Source organism: Melanostigma gelatinosum (genome assembly GCF_949748355.1).
Source record: "Melanostigma gelatinosum genome assembly, chromosome: 2".
Taxonomy (NCBI): domain Eukaryota; kingdom Metazoa; phylum Chordata; class Actinopteri; order Perciformes; family Zoarcidae; genus Melanostigma; species Melanostigma gelatinosum.
Window position 1 is genome coordinate 20656467 of NC_136635.1, and position 17308 is coordinate 20673774.

Sequence of the window (17308 nt, forward strand, 5' to 3'; positions counted from 1 at the left end):
TCCAGCTGTGTCTGTGACACTTCCCGTTTCACCCTTATTGCCTGATTTCTGCAATTTACTTCAAAATTCATTCTCTCATAAGGGAGTCATGAGGGTTTGCTGCGAGAATTTTTGATTTTTTTTTTATTGTTTCAGGCAAAAACCAAATCACCTGTTCTTAGCCGAACTGTTATTTTGCTGTGAAGTAAACGGATCGGTTCCTGCAAGTTCAGTTAACTAGTGAATAAACATCTGCATAAAAAAAATGACTTTCTTGGTTGAGTGTAAGAGGCTGTCTCACAGAGAGCATCCAGTACGGCCAGCTAACATGAGCTCTCAGCAACTTGGAGATCAGCGGAGATCAGCGAAGAAGTATCACGTTGACAAATGGGTTGCGTTGGCTGAGGTTCATCGAGCTATATGAACGAAAGAAACGCAGGTGATGTCCGGTGATTTTCTGCTCTGAGTTGAAGTGATTCCAACTCGCTCCTGCAAAAAATACGCGAGGCGCATAGAGCGGGAAACGAGTGCTCCGTCTGATCGCATCCTATGTCTCGGTTAAATCCCAACACACAGACATGTTGTGCGTTTCATTAGATTCAATTTGACTCGTGTGTTCCAGGATATCATCTCTGTTCATGTCCATACATGTGCTTGAATATCATAGAATGTAACCCTCCATATAACTGCAGGTCTTGCCTGACAATCATCATGTTCTGAAGTTTTCGTCAGACTCAAAGAAATCATGGGAACTGTAGTTCCAAAGCATGATTATCCCCAAAATCGAAGGCAGACAAAGAATGATAATGGGAGTTGCATATCCATCAATGCTACCTTTTGTCGTGTTCCACTATTAATAATAGAATGGAAGGAGACTGGGTGGTTGGGGAGGCACAACTTGCATCATGCTGTCAGAGGGTGGCCTCAGTGTCAGACCGTTCACATTCCTTATTGGGATTTTTGCACTTTTACATACTTAGACTACTTTTACACCTGGCAGACGAATGAAATCCAACTCAACGGGTCGAGTGTGCAATGTGACAATTTCGATTTTTGATTTATGAAACATGCAGAGTCAACCTTATGGCCGCGAATGTTAAAGTGACGTAGATGCGCTCCTTTAAGTTTTAACTTGTCTCAGAGATTATGGAGGCACATATAAGAATGAAAAGCTTCCAGAGTTTGATGTTTTGTGTGTATTTCTAAAGCAGTTATGTATTTTTGCTTTCTTTCAAACCTGTGTTTTTATATTCTCCCGAAGGACGAGACCTACGTCAAATGACGCACACGTCTCCCACTCTATTACACCTTTAATACACACACACTGTTGCAGAAAGCACACAGATATCAGATTTTAGGGTTTGTAATGAGACGCAGGCTCCCGGCAGCAGCCCACCGTGTGTGCGTGTGCATACAGTGATTTGCATAGTTATTGGTGAAGTGTACTCTATGAATGCCAATGTGTCGTAATGCATATCTGCACTGTCTCTGTATATTGTCTCTTGGTCTCTCTCTCTCTCGTTGTCTCACCCGTTTTCTCCTCTGTTTTCCCTCCCGGGCCTCCCCTCTTCTCAGCTCCCTCTGCGTATCAACCCGTACCTGCAGTGTCCTCCCTCTGAGCATCTCTCAGCCAATCTCCGTCACGCCACGCATTGTCAGCGGGTTTGAAAGAAAAGAGGGAGGCAGGCTGGCAGGGAGGGACAGAATGATGTTGAATAAAGAGGAGTAGCGATGGACAGAGAAACCGATGCATTAAGACTGAGAAGGGAGTAATAGGGAGTGAGCCACTGACAGAGAAGTGAGTCGGAGGAGGAGGAGGAGAAGGGTGAAGGAGAGCATAGCGGGAATAAAAGCGACTGATGAAAAGATAGATGACAGAAGGTATTCGTGGAGGTAAGGACAGGTGGCACGGAGGGAAGGAGCGGCACTGCGTGCTGCGTAGCGGCACTGCCGGTAAACACCAGAGCACCATGGCGAGTGACAACCTCTGCAGGACTGAATTAGCACTCATTCTGTCTCTCTCCGTCTCTGCCCGTGTCTCTTTGTTTTCTCTCCTTCGTGTAGCTCACCCTCTACCCATCCAGCTACACTGCAGAACACGGGCTGCACTCGGTGCACTCAGTATGTACCCATGTTGTCATTACACCCACGCTAATGCAACTAATTAGACAGCAACGCCCATTTCTAAATTTAGAAAGCCATCACAATATGCTGGGCACGAGATACTGTGCCTGAATGTGTGCTAAGTGACGCTCCTTTTAGAATTGAGACAGATTGGCGGCTGCTAACTTGTGTTGGAACAATCTAAATCTTGCACTTCCATGGCGTTAGGGGCCTGAATAGAAACGGATGGTCACAATAGATGCAGCGGAGATATCCTGACTTTCGGGCCCCGGCATAGGTGAAGCTCCAGAAACACAGGCTCCTACATTTCCCATAATGCAACTGTGTTTTTCTTGATGTTAGACCCAACTTGCCTTACATCTTTTAAACACTTTGTCACAGAGGGTTTCTGTTGACTATATAAAGTCATTAGGTCAAGGTAACACGGATGACATCATCAGGGTTCATTTCTCAGACTTGAGACAAACCCACAGAAGACATCACACCACAGTTTTTACAAGCCGAGTAGTACTCCCCATGGCGAGTAAAGTTATCTTTAAGTCATAAAGTGGTCAAGTCAATAGACGTATAATTAATGCGTGACAGCTTTCATAATCCAATATTCATTGATTTAGAAAGCACTAAAGAGTAAGTGGTCACAGCTTTCTGAGCGCGAGTATCTGCCGGCTTGCATTCATTTCATATCACTGCAAATGTTTCAATTGTTTGACTGTTGGCCAGACAGCAGAAGCCGTTCTTCAGGCTCTGCACATTTGAGATTATGATATATTAAGATTCTAAATAATGAATGCATGAATAAAAAATCTGTAGACAAAAATTATTGTTCGTTGCATCCCAAGTGCGAAATCCGATGTTCACTCGTCATTGTGTCTCATTGTTGCAGTGTGTGCCGCCTCCTTTAAATTGACACAATTTAAATTGAGTGATTTTTAGATTTTCTTCTCTTTTTCTCTGTCCACACACTTTTTGTCTTTACAGACTTAACGGAAATCAACTAGAAACGGTTCATTTTAAAACTATTGAGAGATGATGGTTTGAGTGGGCATGTATTCTAGCCAAATTTTTAGCATTTTAAATGTGCGTCTTCATCAGCCATAGGCTTTGATAATATTCTAAATCCAACTTTGGAAACGAATATAATTACCTTACGGCAACTACAGACGGGTTGCGGAGGTCAAAACGCCAGCAACACTTGTATAAAGAACAACTTCATTGTTTAGTCCCACGAGTTTCAGCTTGTGGGGTTCATCAGGCTCATCGTCAACCACAGACAGTTTGACGTTTTTTTCTTATCTGATTTGAAATATGCAACAGTACAAGAAGGACTTGCTGTCTTATTATCTTCAGCAGCACATCACGTCGTCCATCCCACTTTTCCTCTTCTTTCTCTGTCGCTCGTTCAGTTGCGGCGACAGCCACACTCGGTTTCTCCTCCTCGCCTGCTTTTTGTACTGTCATTCATCATCAGTGTCATTCGGTTTTCCATTCCACGTGGCGCAACATCTGTTCGGGAGTGTCGCACTTGTCCAGTTTGAAAAAAGGACTCGGAGAACCAGTGCGACGAGAGGAGCCTTGGAGAAGTTTGCCCTCTCTGCTGTGTCTGGTGTCAATTTACATGCCAACCTCTGAACGCAGAGCGCACATGCAGTGTCTTTGGGAAATGGCCCAATCTCAGCAAACCAAATATCAGATATGCAGAGGCTTCTTGTTCTGTGTTTTTGTTCCACAGCAGTGAAAACTGGTGGTATCTTCCTTTAATTTTGTTTTTTGTTTAGAGCTCTTTCTCAAAGACTTGAGAAAGTCGCAGCAAGAAAAGCAAAGGTGTAGGTAATAACATTAATGATGGTCTCCCTCCGTTTAGGTGTCCCAGTGAGCCGTGACAATGAGCATACATGCGTCACACCGGGCTCCTGGACCTTGAACCCTTAATTGTAATGCGGTGCTCCTTAGTGTTGTAAGACGCACCTGTGAGCCTCCTGCTTTTACATATCTAACAACATCTGCAGTGGAATTGGTCTGTGGCTCATTAAGAACAGGTCCAGCTCAAGGGAACATGAGTAAACCAAAGGAATCTGATGATTGACATCATCTGTTACGGACCTAAATTCAGTCATATTTACACATGATGCAATCATCAATAAATGTCTCAACCCCATGTACTACAACTGAGAACAACAGCTGGTGTGTCATAAACAAACATTCCAGTCAAAGAGAGAAAAACTATCACGTAATGTCGACGTCCTCCTGGATCCATATTCTTATACGTGTTTAAAATATATCGAGGATTGTTGTCGTCCTGATTGTCCATACTGTAGCGTTGGTCTCTCCTGTACACGTGACATCTATTGCACGTCTGTCCATCATTGAAGATGTTGCTCTTCCATTTTTTCCCCTGTTAAAACTTTCCTTATCTGAATCAAGGGCCAAAAGACAGAGCGTGTCAGAGGAGGCTGAAGAGATTGTAAACCTCCTTTTGGGCAAATTCGGTATTTGTCATATTGGGCTATATCAATCAAATTGAGTTGACTCGATGCATTAAATATTTTATGTATCAGAACTGCAACTAACGATGATTTTCATGAATGTACCGTCATTGTTATGATGAATTGTTTGGTTTAAAGATATACCGTGTTCAGTTTAATTCCAAATACTTTATTCGTCCCTCAAGGGGCAATTTAAGGCGAGCAATACACAGACAATTCATTTACACACACAAAAATACAAACATCGCCAATGAGTTAGAAAGACATACACAAGGATTAATAGTAAGCAACAAAATCCAACACCACAAACGCACATTATGCCACAAAACCAAAGCACGTTTATCGGCCTATACACAAAGTAAACCGCGTTTCTTGTACTGCGACGCCGTTTAATGTGCGCACTGCTCTTCAGCTCGGACCTGTAGCTGAACTAATCTGATGGCCTGAAATGAAATCATGCGGTCTCTGCTTTCCTTCAGCATCCTCACAATGTTTAGTTCCAGGCTTTCACAGAGGTGAAGACCCGAAGACGGTGTGTGTGTGCGTGTGTGTGTGTGTGTGTGTGTATGTATGTGTGTGTGTGTGTGTGTGTAAAATCTGAAACTAAACCTGGTGCGCTGAGGGGCTTTGAAGAGCTGCTGTTATGATTTTGGGAGGCTCCGCACCTGTGCATGAGATGAAGCCTGTGCGGGTTTATGATAATAATAATTAATAGCGATGAGAATCAGCAGAGAAAACGATTCGTCAAGTCAACTGCCGTTGTTAAAAGGCATCAAAGAGACGAGCGCCGCTTGGATGCGTGTTTGCTCGGAGGAAAACAAGCAGGTGTTCCTGTGATCCGGCTCGCACGTAGAACAGGAACGACTTCTTTGTTTGCCAGGAAGTGCGCCGCGCTCAAAGTCAACTCCGGAACAAATCCGTGGCATTCTGATTGGAGGGGAAATTATAAAAATAGGACAGTTTTAGAAAACAAAGGCTCGTTCTTCCCCTCTGGTTCAGTCCAACATTGTTGCTTCTCAGCCTAATTCTCTGTGTCTGTTTGTGGCAGATGGCGACGGCTACCAGGACCACCTCCTCCCCGTGTGTCTGGATGCCTCCTGTCAACGCAGTGCCATCTACATGGCCAAATCGGGCTCAAAGGAGGTACGTGACACACACAAGACCAAGTCATTCCCTAGGTTTTTCTTCTAAGTAAATTTTTTTTGTTGCATTTATCACTCTTCTACGAGCTGGACTTCAAAGTGCTATTCTATTATACCATTCTAGATGCTATAACGCCACTCTGCTCAAATCTGTCCGACTCTGAGACACCGCCTTGTTCTCTGTTCCACTCTTCTGACACTGTTCTGTTCAAATGTCTCTTTTCTACTAGTTCTCGTTCCATAGAAGCCAGAGTTCCCTGTTGTTAGGCGGATCATTTGACCCTACCGTCCACCCTGACCCCATGGAACGCTACTTAGGCCGAGGTTACACTTGTCTTTTCAACACGGCTTTCGTAACCGGAAGCGTCTGATTGGAACACAGCTGTTACCGCATGTGGGTCCACACTTGACACTTCAATGCGACCTGCCTGACCGGATGTATTTCTATTGTGAAAAGAGCGGCTGTCAAACGGTGGATAAACAGATTTTATTTCTGATAAGTTTTTTTTTTTTTTATAAATCATTTTTACTCTTCCTCCTTGCAGTATAAGTAGACTTATTTTATTGACGAAAATAGGCTAAAGCGCCTCTAATTTCAGTGACAAACACACGTTCCTGTAAATCCTTAATAATTAAAACCCCTGCTATCATGTACTTTAAAAGCTTTTATTCTGAAGCTGCACGCGTTTGTTTCTCCGTCTGTCTATTTCAGGCATTAAACACGCGGCTTACTCTTTAGAAACACATCGGGGGCCGACCTGGCGGTTGCCACTTTGTTTGCAGAACCATGCAAGATAGAAATAACAGATACACATACGCACACCTTCAATCCCATCTCAATAATGCACAGCGGATACATGCACGGATAAGCTCACACACAGTTGCTCTCACAGGAAGACACACACACACACACCACCTACGTAGCATCTTGTGATTCTTTTCAGTTACATCCTACCAGTTGGCAAGAGCCCCCACTCTTTCTTCTTCCTTCCTCTGCTGCCAGAGAACAAGCTTCCACTTTTTTTCTTCCCGTATCCAAAATAGAAATATTACAGGCTTATCTGCATGTCCGCTCCCACACACACACACACACACACACACACGCACGCATAAACAGCACAGACGCACAGCTGCGCACTCCATGTGGACATGCCTTCTTTTTTTTTTGCCTGTCAGCAAAAAAAGAAAAAGATTGAAGGAAGAAGTGAAAGGGGGGGGGGGGGAGTGTTGAATGGAGGGGAGGCAGAGAGAGGAGGACTTATCTGCACTGATGGATGATGTGAACACATGTTGTGCTCTGCGTCGCTATGCATTTGAGAGACAGTCATCCCTGTCAGAGAGAGAGAGAGAGGGAAGCAGGCTCTCTCTAAGCTTCTACGCTGTCACGGAGCTGTGATAATAACGTGCAGTCGTAATGATAGCATTCCTCCACAGAGGCCAACGCTCGCATGCAGTTTACACGATTATCTGCATCGCCATATTGATGTCATCTGTGCATCATTGTTTGTGGTGTGAATGCAATGGTTGATGCCGGATCTCACACTGCTGTAGGTGGGCGTTGGGGTGGCGGCTGCGTTACAGCAGATGTCTCCCCTTGAGGAGAGTCTGCCCACTGATAATAATTGAGGAAATGGAGGGGAGAGATGGAAGAACGGGGGGGCATCCAGCAATCGCTCTGCTTCATTCTCTGTCGTTAGACTCACCGATCACATTTATTGTGCTTTGCACCTCCCTGCTCCTACATTCTGTAACACAATTGGATATTGCTGCAGATAATAGTGTTATTGTGGGCCTGTGGGTGTTAACACCTGTCAAGGACATTGTAGCAAAGGAAAGCAAACCACAATGGGACTTGGATGTCTTTTCATTAGCTGCAAGGAAAGATCTCCTCAACATCGGAGTACATTCACAAAAAAGAACTGGTACAGCGCAGTCATTTTGAGCCGTGAGGAAATGGCTTTACAAATGGAGCGCTGATAACGCGTGTTGATCATCCTCGTATCTCATGCTCTGATGGGGACGAAAAGTAAACGGGACGAGGTGCTGTCTTGCTTTCACTTTGGGAAGCGTGCGTGCACGGCAGTTGTACTGCTGCGATTGGCCGTTTCTAATTTGCAGAGTTTCCAGAGCACCACGTTGTTGGGTCTCTGTCTGAAACATTCCCATACTTAGACGATCACGGGCGAGGGTGTTTCACTGCAGCTTGCTCTCTGGGCGAATGCATGCGGATATATTTCTGTGATCGAAGAAGAATCGCCCCGGCCCTACGAGGTGATATCACATACGGTATATTGTGAATGATATCGCGACATAAACTCTGTGAATGATGGACAGAGAGCCCATTACTCCTGGCATTTTCATGCAATATTAGCAGTAGCTCGCAAGTTTCCCTCTCAAAAGGTGATTTGAAAATGAAATTAGACGCCTATCTATGGCATTGAGCGGAGTGTCCGGAAGTTCACTTTACGATCAAGGTGGACTAGAGCTCGGCGGGATGACGTTTAGTCGTCTCATTTAGCCTTTGTTCAAAACAAAACACGTAAAAGCTTCGAAATTCAGGAGTGGGATATTTACTGACTGATTTTATATCGTAGAACAAAACGAAAATAATTCATTCAGCTTGTGTTAACCACAGACCTTATTTCAGGCTTCTAACCGAAAACCCCATTGACTTCAAGACCCGGAAGTTCAAAAACGCTCCATCCAGATTACATGTTAATACCAGGTGTAATATATATATATAGATATACATCATATATTCCAATTAAAATTCAACGAGGTCCATTTAGAGACAATTTCCTAGCAGATGTGTCGACGTCTGTATGTCGTCAACAACTGACTGTCAAAGCCAATAAAGTTCAATTGAATAATATGTTAACAATATTTATCGTCAGCTTTACAATTGAACTGGATTAATTATAAATAATACATACTCTAATAATAAATAAGTAAAATAAGGGCTACATTAAAGAATATATTACATAACAGAATGCTTTTGAAAAATATTTTTCTTAAAATAAAGTCTTTAATTTCAGAAAAATTAATTTTACGGAATTGTCTTTGCCGTTCAGCTTTAAATTCTGTTCATTCAGGTGTGAAGTGATGTTAATCAAAAAAGCCACGATCATTTATTTTTCTCATTGCTCAATTTCAAAGAGAAATGTGGAGTCAGTGAAGTCACGTGGTAGGATTCTGGTCATATTGGGCTCTTACATTCATTTTCTGTGCATTAATTTTGGCTTTGAATGGTACGTTTGCTCAAAGGACGTGTGCTTTGTCTCGTAGTGGCTCTTCACATTACCGCTTTTAACAATCGTCACGGTGTCTGAACATGTGAGACCTACTGGTTTTGAACTGCGCGTAGGAAGACTGACCATTTAAGAGTCTATTCTTTGTTAAAGGCTCTGGTCTCGCTGACACTTTTCTCTTTTTGGAGAACGCCATGTGACTCACGTATTATTCTCTGACTACTCTGTCTCCGCCGTGTGTGTAAATCTCACTCGAGTCGGGAAGCTTGTCGGAATACACATGTCTGAATGGCTAAGTAGCATCACGTGATGTGATTTAGAACGCATGTAATTGGTCGGTGTATTTTACTGGACCCCTGAACGAGTGCCGTAAAGGCTAGAAAAGCCGCGCCGGTTAAAATAGAAGCGCTCCGTCAAAATGTTGTAATTCTCAATTATCTATCGGTTTTAGTTCCACGGTCCAGATACAAATGTGTCTGGTTCCGGACTCGGACCGCGGTGTGACTGAAATCAGAAGTGGTTGAGTCTGCTTGTAGTGAAAGAAGCCTGGTAGGGTGCGGCTTTCTCACACACAGTCCATCAAAGAGGGATTGGCCCAAAATGGCAACAGTGTGGCCAGAGGCCACATCCCCTGGCTCAGTGGCTGGCAAGAATTGATTAGCTTTGGGAATTTTGTTGCTGTTATTTTCCGCTACCCAATGTTGACTGTAGTTTATAGTCTGAAGACAAAAACAAAGAAAACTCCCCACTCATCTGACGTTTACCATTTTCATTTGGCATTGTAATATACGTACATTGTTTTGTTCATTTTCTTTTCGTATCCTTCAGTGGTGACAAACTGACTGCACCTCTGAGCCTTTCCCAATGTGCATGTATTCTCCGAGAGTATTTGGTCTATTTGTAACACTTCCAATTTACATACGTGCACAAATGCAAAGCGCACATACCGCCCCCGTGCAGGCCGAGCCAGCTGCCTGCTCTGGCTGCCAGTGTGAGCGAGACCGCCTCCTCCCAGTCATCCCAGTCACTGGTCAAAGAGGTGACACTGACGGCAGGTAGCAGTGTCCCCGCCCTGCCCGGCTGACACACAGACATATGGTCTCACTCCATCTCTGGCTCTGACTCCGACTGCCTTTCTCCAGGGACAAACTATGACCTCATCTACAGCTGCTAATAAAAAGCAGTCTGGGTGTTTTTGGATAAGGACATGTGTATTGGTATATGCATAGTCAGTTCATGCAAATCACCACAGATACAAGCAAATATCGCCATATTATCTGGAAACATCATCACCACAGTGAGTTGTAACATCTACGTTACGAACGAGGAAATGTTTGGATCTTTTATACTTCATGCGGGTTTCTCCTCGCGGCAAAACGACATTCTCAAAGCTACTCGAAATTGCTACATTTTTCTCCGGCCATCCACACGGAACTTCGCAAAGCACCTTGCCTGATGATGTGATGTTGACACTCGGACCTTCTCGGATGCAGCAAGCATCAATCAAGCTTTTCATTTATAGTGTTCGCTTACGTTGCCGGTGAACGGACTACCCTCTCCCCAGCTGCCTTGTATTACTAGTTAGTCGATTCAGAGAAGTTTAGTTGTGCTCGTTGAACCCCTTGAACAGACTTCTATGTTGCATGGTAGCTAAATATTTAGGCAGTGCCGAGGTCTTCAAACTGAGGTGCGTCTCCCCAGGGTGGTGAGGGACAGTTGAAAGCAGGGTGCAGAGGAAGATACAATGGGAAGTTATTGTAGGTGCAGGAACAGCGGCTGTGAAACACAGCTCATGGAGGCAAAGATGCGTAAACCGTGTGCCAGATTGCTCCAATCTACATCAAAAACCCTGCTATTTCACAGCCAATCTTTATTTTCCTCACTATCAAACATAGACCATATATAAGAAGTGGACGTAGTCATGTTCTTCTTATTATCTTCTAGGTTAAATATTTCAGACATTTCATCACCTAAACATACCATAACATACATAATCAACGCCACGCTCCCACTATCATATATATATATATATATATTACTATCCCATGAGAATACTGCAGCACCACTCATCTGACTTTGCCATGCAGTAGTCATGTGCTTCTCCCTCCCACTCCTCCACTGCTCAGGCCCACGCTGTCTTTCAGTGCCAGTTCTAATGTGATAAGCATTACAGTCATTAAATCGCCGGCATCATAAAAGCCATCGCTTCATTACACGCCTGTTTTTTTTCCTGTGTTGTTTTTGAACATTTTATTGCCTCAGACAGCCTCGTTGTCTGTCGATGGTACAGCACCTCCCCGCATCACCTCGTAAACTCCACCTCCGCCGCAGGCCACCCACATTTTAATTTCTTGGCCTAATGAAGCGGGAGCTCCCTCCGCCAAGTCGAATCAATGGGAATCTGCAAGCGTGCCGTCCCTTTTTTTTCACTTTAGTCATCAGCAAAGCCGGGAGAGCGATTTCATGTCGGGGGCCTGTGTTTGTGCCCCCTGCTTGTTTTCATGTGTGTGTCAATATGCATGCTTCCATGCTGTGTGTGTGTGTGTTTGTGTGTGTGTGTGTAGGTGCGTGCATGTGCGTGAGTGCAGAACGCCACAATACGCCGTCTGTACACCGGCTGTGTGTTCCTACTGCTTGATAAAATGCTATTTGTATGCGGGATACTTCCCCTCACTGCCATTATAGTATCAGATTACCTCGCGAGCACAAATCCCATCATCGTCTTCATCTCCATTAACTGGATAATTTTGATACAAACACACACAAAAAAAAACCACACACAGACTCAATTCGGTGTTAATATTTTGACATTTGAACCAGCGAATGTCAGTGTGGAGTTATTTAGACTTAGGAGCGCTGTGTTTGACTGGGTCGACTTCAGGAGGACGGATTATTCCACAAAGACACACACTTGACATTATTCAAATACTCCCGTTATATTTAGTGATTCAATGTCAAAACTTGCACAGCCCAGAGGAAGGAGTAACTGCCTCATGATTTATTTAAGGAGCGCCTCTGTCAGGCTGGCTATCCATTGTAGCTTCTCAAATAAAAAAGGATTTGATTCGATTACATCCTTTAATATCCTCACGGAGGTCCTTATGATTTCCTCCCAATTCCCCACACAATGCTGCTGAGCAATAAAGACAAACGGGGGAACGCCGCCTCGTCTCGCTGAGGAAAAATGACGTACATTATTTGTACCCGCTCTGAAAACTACTGACTTCCGCTTTTGCCGTTGAGCTTCGTGATACCGTCTTCTAATTTACCCCAATTACTGTAGCTCTTTTGTCCTCACACAGTATTGTCCTCGCATATCAGTGTCCTTGTATGTTTGAGAGCCAATCGCGCTTTCTGCCAGGAGACGATATAATGTTTAAATTACAGCGAGACAGCTACGATAATGCAGGTCTGGCGTGTTTAATGAATTACTTACATGGCAGGCTTAATCTTGAACGAATGAATAGTGCTTGATTAAGTATCTATGTCATATTCATATATTCATATTTCAAGGATTTTGTGTACACTCGTTTTTAGTCTCTTCATTCTAGCTTTCTTTATTTTACTTTTCCATCAACATCTGCTCTCCCTTCAGACTGCCTGTAGATAATGGAGGTTAATTTATATCTTAAAATCTCATCTCCAGTTAAATCAGCAGCCACCACAGATGACTCTCTTGAACCTGATGCGCCACAGTCATTCCGAGCGCGCGTCTGCATTTTTTTTTCCCGCAGTGTTGACTAGATGCCGTTGGTATTCTCCACGCTCTTCCTCTCCCCTCCTCTAATCAGCGTTAGAAGAGAAACAACAGACAGTGCTCCGATTGCCTCGGGGCCAACGCCAGCACAGCGGTCTGATGATAAGGCCGGCGACCAGCGAAGGCCACACTCTGTCCTCTGAGCGCAGACCAAAGGAGTCCAGCGTGAATAATAATAACTCGGCAGTGAATTAATTTGCCTCGTGGTCTTAACCCCCCCCCCCCCCCCCACACACAAAAAAAGAAGATTGAGGATGTAGCACCTTTTTAAAAATGCACCTTTCTCTCATTTTAACCATTTCTATCACTCCCCACCTCTTTAGTTTTTTACAGCAGAATAATGGTTCCACCTCTTAAAATGTTTGTGTGCCACATTGTGTTTACTGGCAGCAGCCTCTCCGATCTCTCTCTCTTTCTCTCTCTGTCTTTCTCTCTCTCTTTCGCACTCTCTCTCTCTCTCTTCTCTCTCTCTTCTCTCTCTCTCTCTCTTCTCTCTCTCTCTCACTCTCTCTTCTCTCTCTCTCTTTCTTTCTCTCTCTCTCTCTCTCGCTCTCCCCCTCTCTCTTTTCACTTCTCTCTGCCAGCCACCACACAGTGGTCATTTCCAGCACTCCCATCCACTCTGGACGGCAATAATCAAGCCAAGCTTTACGCCCATATGGCAGGCCGTCGGCCTCTTAAACCGCATCGCGACATCACTCAGCGGTCATTTAATGAGAGCTTGACTGGGCCCCCAGCTCACTCTTATCCTGAAAAATATTCAACCTGGCGTTATCACTCCCCTGCTTTTATGACACCATCTGCGCCGCATGTAGAGGAGCATAATTACTGCCGTCCTCCACTCACTGCAGCCGGCCAGTCCGAGTGACTCCGTCTCGAAAACATACGGGCCTCAACAGCACTGTTTCTAATGAAGATGAATAGAAGGTTAATGTAATATTAAAAGGTGCTGCCTTTCAAAATATAGCGTCAGAAAAAGTTGTATGCCTGTTTATGGCTAAATACCCGTAAATTACATTGAAGAGCACATTTAACACTTAGTAATTCTCTCTCTAGTTATGCAGGTACAACACTTTTTACTACTTGTGTAATTGATAAGCCGGTATAAACTGCTTCTTTACATTTGATGAAACTAAATCTTATGTTATAAGGCAAATGAAATAAGACAATCTCTAAATTGTGTTGTTTCCCCAAAAGATGAATGTGAAGATGAAAGGCAGTAGTGATGTGGGTTTGCTGACTATGCTCATTTATGCTTTTTTGGTATTTTCGTCAGCGTGTTTTAAAGTTTTGCTTTGCCATTTGCCAAATAATTTTCAGTTACCTTATCATTATAGGTTCGGATTAAAGAATTCTGATTTCAACCGTCTAGTCCCGATGGACATTGTCAAAGACACCCGTTCCTTGGCATCCCTTTGACCACATCATTACCGGGACCAACACCATGCCCCCCCCCCCTACAAGCAGTACATCAGCACCTTTGTTCACGTATTGTGCACAGTTGGTTTGAAGGAAACTCACATCAGTGACATCACGGCCTGGGTGATATATTTCACACCAATTGCTTGTAGGCCGCGGCTGTCTTTATCAGACATGCTGGTCGTATTAAGAGCAATTACAGTTGCGGCAGTTCTGGTGAGTGTCTCTCCGGTGAGTCTCCCCCGCACCTGCTCTCTCCGTTTAACATTCATGAATAGTTTAAACCTCCAGCATCTGGCCCAATGCCTTTTATAGTATCCACACTCATAGACACACACACATAACAATGCATCTAAACTGGTCAGTTAGCCTAGTTGTGAGTCTCAAAATATATGCTCTCTTTGAATGTATAAAACCAGAGCCTGCTAAAAGGTGTTCCACCGGAGTTAGATGCTTTTCACACGCATGCAATGCAAATCAACTGGTGTTTATCATTTTTCAAATCCATGATCGTGCTATAGGAATTATAGCCCGGCTAAAACTGGATTTATTTTAAGCCAATACTGATATTCATGTTTATAATTCATGTCAATGAGGGTAGACCAATAGAAACAGCTCTTGTGTGTAATGCAATACAGTTCAACAGCACCACAAACTAAATGCAGCCTCAGCACATAGAGCATACAGTTGAATCAACACCTGTCTGAAACAACTCTCGTACCAACCTGAGCGTCCCGTACTGAAGGGGATACACGCTGCTCCTGTTTGTTGTGTCCAGATGGAGTTTGGGTAAAGGGTTAGGGATGATGATGCATTCAGTGACCAGCATTTAGCGGAAGAGAGAATTACGTTTATGACAATAAATGGCTTAAACCGGTGCGTGTTGATGCGGCCGCTCTGTCATATCAAGAGAGAGGTAGTAATAATCTCGACACCGTCTCTGGCGTGCTGTTTGTTTTTTTTAAAGCAGTTTACTGTGAGCACCTCTTTAGTTTGACTGTTACAGAGGCATCAGTCGGTAGCAGTATTGCAGCAAGGCCCCCCTGAGGGCCCTCCTACCTTGGCATTTGAATTGTGGAGATGAGGGAGAGACGCCTTGTTAAAAAGGTGGGAGGGCTCGTTCAGTGTAAAGAGAATGGCACTAAAGGCGACACTGCAGGCCGTGAGCACACAAAGCAGCTGATTCTCTGTGGTTTATTATTAGGCCAAATGACAATTTATAGTGAGGTTGAGTTTTGTTATTGTTATGAATGAATCCCTTTCAGACTGGTTCCTTCTGCTCGGTTCAGATTGGTTCAGTCACGCGTTGCTCTTTCTACTCTGCTTCGTTTTGGGACCCACACCGAGGACTTGCTAAATTGAGCGTACACAAGTCCATTCTAGCAAATAATGTGATTTGCTTTTTTACCTCTCGACTCAATGCTTTTCTCAAAGTGTTGCTGGAGTCCGAGTTTACTCTCAAGGCACTACGAGGATGGAGATTGCTGTTAGGTGGCCATTCTAGGATTGAACTTCAATCATATTGATTCATTGCTCTCATCCACTGAGGCAAGCATTTGTTAGTAGCATAAAAATTGTTCCTGTTTTTAGCTCGTCGTAGCTTAAGTCAAATTTACATGTTGTGGGATTACCGTTACATTCGAAAACCCACGTCATGCCTTGAGCTATTGTGATCTGAGCTCATGATGCAAGCACAGTACAAGTTGTCAGTCCGTATGGAAGAAGCGGGGGTGGTGAAACCTGGATAACATGTTGTAGGTTTTAGTCGCCCCCGACTTTAAAGTTTACTTCCTCCACTTTCTTTCAACCCCCAGACATGAAGTGCCAGACATATCTAAGTCTATTGTTAAGACCGATTTATATTGAATGTGGGGTTATTTCGTCTTTGTGCGTTGCACTTATCTTTTGTGTTTTGTAATATTTGTGTCTGCCAAGAGACGCCTGATGGAAAAGCGCTGCCAAAACATGCATCACTATGCCGGTGTGGAAACAACGCTGTCGCCAAAAATGATGGTCAAGTGAAGAGAAAACAGTTTAGTGGCCTTCACGTCAAATAGATTTTGTTTGCTTGGGAATTTTTCTTCATACTAATGGAAGAATTCACCTTCTTTTCGCCACTGGTAGAGAGTGAACTCCAGGCAAAATACTTGACTCGTCCTGAAAATTCAAACCAACGATGGAACAAAAGATACGAACAGAGAAGAAGAGAGTTGAGACTCGATGGTGCTTGCTGCAGTGTTCTTTGATGTTTATGTGCATTCTGAAAACACTGTCTGGGTACTGACTTTATTCTTATTATCATTCAGTGGGTTATATTCTCCATGTTATGCATTCTATGTATTCTATTCCATCTTATTTTACCTGTTTGTATGTTCACTCTGTCATTGTGACGCATTGAGCTGCATTTCTTGTACGAAAGGTGCTATACAAATACCGTTTATTATTAGTATTATTAGTATTCCCTTTCAAAATGTTTATACTACTTTCTGAAGAAGTAGCAACAACAGAATTATGAAAATCCAGTACAGTGACATTTAAGAGTAAGAATGAGCCCGAGTGTCTGCTGTTTCTCGTTTATCTTTCCCCCTCCTGTTCTCTACTTTCACTCTTTTATTATTGGGTCCGGCGTTGTATTGGTAAACTCCCATTGATGTGTGATTTGTGTGTGTGATTGACTGTTGCAGTGGGTGCCAGTGCTGTTGGACTTCCAGTGGAGGGAAACGATTTGGAGCTTTGTGCCAGAGAAACCCAGCCAACCCCTGGCCCTGCACTTCGGGGACTACAACCTGGACGGCTTCCCTGACGCCCTGGTGATCCTCCGCAACACCAGCGGCAGGTAGGACAGATCTTTGTTCGGTGAAAAAAACACTTGCGTGGGAAAGGTTGCGCCATCATCAATCCTTTCGGATGGTACACACACACACAAGGTGGCGTGGGCTTCGCTTCCTCTGGGACCTTAAGGTTAACGTCGAGTAAATGAATGAGGTATTTCTGAAATGAAGCTAATCCTTGCTTGGCAGGGGAGCCCTTGGAATCCTGTCAAGTAGGTCCCTGAACCCCACTCCAACTAACCGTTTCAGTGCTGTGCCTCGCTTCATCGTGGGTCCAGGGACTGCACATGGAGCACACAGTCACGTATAGACGGCGGTTGCTTTG

The 17308-nt window shown here is 44.0% G+C and overlaps 1 protein-coding gene across 1 annotated transcript in view; it reads left to right on the forward strand.

The window, feature by feature from the left end:
• LOC306790350 (T-cell immunomodulatory protein-like) overlaps positions 1 to 16992 on the forward strand; it is a gene marked incomplete at its 3' end in the record, with an annotated part of 52543 nt that extends 35551 nt beyond the window's left edge. Inside the window, exons 9-10 of the mRNA XM_079286548.1 lie at positions 5635 to 5729; positions 16837 to 16992. Of these exons, the coding sequence (XP_079142674.1) occupies positions 5635 to 5729; positions 16837 to 16992 (251 nt within the window). The remainder of the gene's footprint in view (positions 1 to 5634; positions 5730 to 16836) is intronic.
• Between the last annotated feature and the right edge of the window lie 316 nt (positions 16993 to 17308).